Below are 5649 nucleotides of genomic sequence, written 5' to 3' on the forward strand. Positions count from 1 at the left end.
AAAACCCCCCCCCCCCCCCCGAGGTGGGCATCATTTAATTGGTAGTTGAATTTATTTTTAAATTAATGATGGGGACAACTAATTCATTAGTACCCAATGAATGAAAACCACATCTAACGCAAAAGTTTAGAGGGAAAAAGAGTTTTTTTTTTTTTAATTTTATTTCTTCTAGTGTAATTTGAGTTGAAAATAGTTCAATTTTTCTCCCAATAACTAACATATCATAGAAAATGAAAACTTGTAGTACATACTATGTAAGCAATATGATAGTATTTTATTAGGATATATAATTTTTTTAAAAATCATAATTGTACATATGTTGCTTGTTTGATAGTTCAATTACAAATATTTTTAAATTCACTTATCCCAATTAACTTTTCGGCGACATTTGGCCGGAGGACCAAATATGTTAAAAATTGCACAGTTACGGGACTAAAATGTTAGTTTTTAAAGTTGAGTGTTGCAATTAACAAGAGTCCTATAGTCACAGGACCAAAAGTGCAATATTCTCTTTTACAATCTTTCCTCCCTAGACTTTTGGTATTCAACATTTCGTTCATGAGTTTCAAATGAAAATTTTATGTAAAGAAGATAAACTGTTTAGCTACGTTTACTTCAAAAATCTATTTTTCATTTTCTACTCTTATTTTCCAAAATTTTACGAGTAAATTTATTTTCTATTTTCTATTTTTAAAAAAAAAATAAAGAATTTCTTTACTTAGTAAATGTCATACATGGCTTTGTTTGAGCCACAAATGATTGGTGTATATTTCTCTCTTGTGACAATGCTGTTGGTCAAATGACACCACCCTTGTATCTGTGTGGTCTTGTTTATAGCAGTGTAATTACACGTGGAGGTTTGGGGGTGGTGTATATATAGCCATAACAGGAGGCCATAGGTTAATCTGTTGTATAAAGGCAATGCCTCATCTATTCCAATTTGCCCTAATTATTTTGGCCTCCATTTCCATTCTCTTGAAATGGCAATGCCTCTGCTTCACAGCCCTAGCTGTTCATCCAACGTCTGAAATCTTTGCACAATCTTTGCAACTGTGCAGACCAACCACAAATTCTTGGTATGTACCGGTTCGGCACAGTGTGTACTGTTGTTCGAGAATTATCCCGTCTGTTTCACTTTTGATCCTTAACTTTGATTTGTTTAATTTTTAGAGTTTCAGTTGTCATCAATTTTTTAAAATATCTCACTTTTAGTTTTAGAAATTAAAAGATGTTCTTAAAGTATATATATTATTTTCATGAAGTCAAGATATTTTAGGTATTTAAGATTAAAATAGAACTTTTTTTTAGAAGTCGGGGAACTAAAATAGGCGTTTGTATAGCAAATTAAATCAGTGTTGAGGATTAAATGTAAAAATATCACTATAGTCCATATATCAAAAATAAAATAAACTATTATTTTTAAAAACTAATACAATTAATCTTGGTTATAGTTTTCAAAAAAAAAAAATCTTGGTTTTAATTTTTTAAAATTTTGAATTATAATTCTAGAAATGTGTAATATATAAAATGCGATACTTGAATAATTGAATAAGGAGTATTTGGTCTTAACTTTAGTTTCTAAAGTTAGTTAAGTTTATGGTTTTCAAAAGTTAAATTAAACCAAGTCTTAATCATATTTGACCTTAAAATATGAAAAAATAAAATAAAATAAAATATTTGCACATAAAATTTTACACTAATGTATATACGCAGTGCTGCATTATATATTAGAATTCTTGATATTAATTGATTACTTTATCAATTAGTGGACTTTACCACATGTACATTAGTCAAATGAAACCGTACCAATATGTATAAAGTTGTGTACGAATATTTGTATATATGTAACTTAATCTTAAAAAAACAAAACAAAACAATTAAAGTGGGATTTTGAGAAATATACAGGTAGAATAAAAAAAAAAGAGTTTCTCTTTTGGGTAACTCAAATATAACAGTCAATTAATCAATCTATGGTAGTGAAAACATTTTTGTGTATAGTAATGTACCGATTGTGAGAAACTTAGAAAATTAATTGGACAATTTGAGATTTATTATCTCAAAGTAAATTCATGTGTTGATGATATAGTTATAACTTATAAAAGAAAAGTTGGAGGAGCTGAGGTATAGCATGGTGCTCACAAAATTAAAGTCCATATATGCACATTGATTATTGAGTGTGCAATAGTAATGTGTCGTTTCACATTAAATGTGCACCCCATATATATAGTAAAATTGTAATGTAATGATGAGTGTCTTCATTCTCCTAATTAAATTGTAAAAAATATCTATCATTACTCTCAATTTCTGATGTGTGAATCGAATGAAAGTGTTTGCAATAAGCAAGGAAAAGGGAGGACAAGCAGCTGTGGTAAGGGAGCTGAGACTGAGCTATTGGCAGATCGAACATGTTAAAAGGATTGAATCCGAACCCCGACTATCTTCACATGTGTCCGATGTACTAAAAGTTGAACATTTAAATGATCAACGAAGCAGAACTCTTTAATTTTGTGTTGTATTAATCAATCAGTTGAACTATATGGAGCGAGAGAGCAATGATTTACTCATGTGGGTGGGTGTTGCAGAGCTATTTGCAGAATATGTCACACACACGTTTGGGGGGTGTTGGGTAGAGGGGTAGGGGTAGGGGTGAGGGTGAGGGAGGGGTATTAGTGGAGAGTGTTAGACAGTAAGCAAAAGCCCTTACTGAGTTTGGGAATTGTTGAAACACAGTAAGCAAAAGCCTGCAAGAGAATCTGACCCCTAAACATGGCAACACAGAGGAACTGACCCTCACNCCCCCCCCCCCCCTTAATTTTACACTTTACCCACTTCACACACTTGCATATTATTACTCTCTCTCTCTCTCTCTCTTCTCTCTCGTGTGCTCTTCACCTTTTGCAGAAATCTTGGTGAACCAGAAAGCTAGGGAGGAGAAGCAGATCAGAGCAGATTATATATTATGGTTCGTTCTGCAGTAGATCTGGTGCTTGCATGGATAGTATAGGGGACCGGGGATAATGTGATGCAACAAAACCAGAATAATCTCAGAGAATCCATTCATTATTCTTCTTCTTCGATCTTCTTCTCATCATATCATCAAAGTACAGTACAGTTCTCCCCCCACTGCCTCCTCCATATGTTCATGGAGTTCACTTTCAAGATTATCACCAAAACAACCTTTCTGCTTTCTCTCACTCTCTTCTTCTCCCTTTATGCACTCTCCACCACTCAACACCCCCTGGGTAAGTGGCTTAACTTCGGTCTTTTTTTTTTTTTTTTTTTTCATTTTACTGTAAATTAAATGTGTGGGTTAGTTAGTTGTTGATATGATTAAGTTCTTCCTGCAATTCCCCACAGAAACCACACCTCGGCCATTTGCTGGACAAGTTGAGTTTTACTTCCAGGTCAGCCTCTTACCCTAATTTTCATCATGCATCTAGCTAGTATACTTCTTAGGTAACCAGAAAAACTCGCAACCACTATTTGAAGGTATACACCGATAAACTTCGTCTTGTGATCCTAGTCGATATAGGATCACAAAGAAGTAAACCAATTTAAGTTGCTCTTAGCTGGCTGGTTCAAATCAAAAAGGCTGAGATTCAAACCACCTTGTGCATGGTTACAAGTTTTTATATATTCCTAACCATATATCTTGGTCAGGGTTACCCCTCTAGATAGTATACTTGGTGCATTTTTACCTGGCTATGCTTGATATTAATGGAAATTTGGTTCAAAATCGGGTCTAGATGGGTCCGGACATGATCTAGCAATTAGCAAAGAAGGAATAATTATTAGTGACATTAAAAAAACAGTAAAGAAATAGTGGTTGGATTTCTGGGTTTGGTGTAGCTAGCTAGCTAGCAAGCATTATTTGAGCAGTAGCAGAAGAACAGCAATGGTCCCATCCATGCTTCCATGCAGAAAAGTCTATGCGCGCACGTTAGCATCTATCTTTTCCATGATCGACCTGATGAAGTCTCAACATCACATGTACATACACATATACTATTGCATCTATAGGGTCATTGTCCTCTTCTTTCTTTAACAAGGAAAAAAACATACATCAACCATGTCACATGCTCTTACATTTTCTTTTATTTTGCATTTTAATTTACTCAATATTTTATGTGCCCCTAAAAAATTGATATAGTTAATTATTACCAAATTCTATAACTTTGCATATTTTGTAAATTTATACTTTATACTTGTTAAGAAATACATATGAATTGAAGGGGCAACTAACCCTAACTGAGTTTACCAAATAATTGGTTTTGTAATTAACTATAAGATTTCAAATTCAACTACTTTTTTTTGTATTAATTGTTTATTGAGTTTTTTGGTTTGAGTCAGTCATTATGAATAACCTAAATTAATTTACCTGTTTTTTTGTTTTTTTGTTAATTAGAGTCAAAAGATGAGTTTGACATTCGGGTAACCAAGTTATATTAGTGGACATTTTTACCCTTATATCATTTCTCTATTAATGTGTATAGTCCTTGGGGCGCACACTAGCGTCGCTAGTGACTCGTGGTGATATTGCGAGGTGACACTCGGAGAAACGACAAATATTCAATTCAATAATTTTATTATTTTATTTTATTTTATTTTCTTGAACTAAATTTAATTGGAAAATGTGTGTACAACAGATAATGAAGAAAACCGGCGAGAAGTTGAGCGTCGGCGGCGGAGCAAGGAGGATGCTGGGTGGGCCAGGGTCGTCTCCGCCGCGGTGCACGTCAAAATGCGGGAGGTGCACGCCATGCAAGCCAGTGCACGTGCCTGTGCCGCCCGGAACGCCGGTCACGGCAGAGTACTACCCTGAAGCTTGGAGGTGCAAATGTGGCAACAAGTTGTACATGCCCTGATGCCCTTATCCATTATATATATATATTTAGATCCATAAATCAAACAACATCAACATATATCATCATTAAATATTACTAGTTTATCAATCTCTCTTTTTTTTTTTTTTCTTTTAATTTTATGGATTGCATTTTCTTATGACGTGGAGGGCTTTTGGGGAAGTGACCGGAACACCACCGATTCACCGGGCTTAGGTTCATAGGTTGCGGCGGCGATCCGATGCGCCAGTCTGCATCGCTGAAACGGTGATTTGTTAAGGTTTTTATTTAGCGTACAGTACAAACTATCATCAGTGAACATACCTGATCATGTCCTTGTAAAGTTTACCACAATTTCCAAACTTTTTTTATGTGTGTAAATAAATTAATAAATTATGGTAGAGATTAATTATATGAAAAACTTGTAAGGTATCAACCCAGTTATTATTGTGTGTCCACACACCTAATAATGTAAATTCAGTACACAAATAATGATTAAAAATATATAGTACATTGCATTGGTCAAGGAAAGTATTGTATAATGTACCTTCAAATGATTAATGTAATTTTAATATATTAAAAATATATTTTTTGTTATGATGCACACAACACTGGGTAAATCATAGTTTACACAATACTTTGCCATATGGATTCGTACTCACGATCATATATTATATATTATAAATACTTATACTCAGTATACTTGGTAGAAACAGATACTCCATCTGTCCCATTTTACCTGTCTTACTTTCCTTTTTAGTTTATCCCAAAATGTTGTACTCTTTCCAAAATTGAACATCACCATCAT

General features: G+C 33.8%; 1 protein-coding gene across 1 annotated transcript; it reads left to right on the top strand.

Moving 5' to 3' along the window:
* Positions 1-2290: 2290 nt before the first annotated feature.
* On the top strand, positions 2291-5253 carry LOC116026028 (EPIDERMAL PATTERNING FACTOR-like protein 6). Its single transcript, XM_031267467.1, has 3 exons — positions 2291-3242; positions 3358-3404; positions 4647-5253. The coding sequence occupies exons 1-3, from the start codon at positions 3023-3025 to the stop codon at positions 4863-4865; spliced, it is 486 nt and encodes a 161-aa protein (XP_031123327.1). The 5' UTR covers positions 2291-3022; the 3' UTR covers positions 4866-5253.
* Positions 5254-5649: the final 396 nt, after the last annotated feature.

The sequence above is a fragment of the Ipomoea triloba genome, chromosome 7, assembly GCF_003576645.1.
Source record: "Ipomoea triloba cultivar NCNSP0323 chromosome 7, ASM357664v1".
NCBI lineage: Eukaryota > Viridiplantae > Streptophyta > Magnoliopsida > Solanales > Convolvulaceae > Ipomoea > Ipomoea triloba.

What these genes read in the sequence shown, in the direction of transcription:
- LOC116026028 (XM_031267467.1), top strand. Translation starts at nt 3,023, where the DNA reads ATGCAACAAAACCAGAATAATCTCAGAGAATCCATTCATTATTCTTCT. An exon ending in CACCACTCAACACCCCCTGG is followed by an intron (nt 3,243 to 3,357) that starts GTAAGTGGCTTA and finishes AATTCCCCACAG; the next exon opens with AAACCACACCTCGGCCATTT. An exon ending in AAGTTGAGTTTTACTTCCAG is followed by an intron (nt 3,405 to 4,646) that starts GTCAGCCTCTTA and finishes TGTGTACAACAG; the next exon opens with ATAATGAAGAAAACCGGCGA.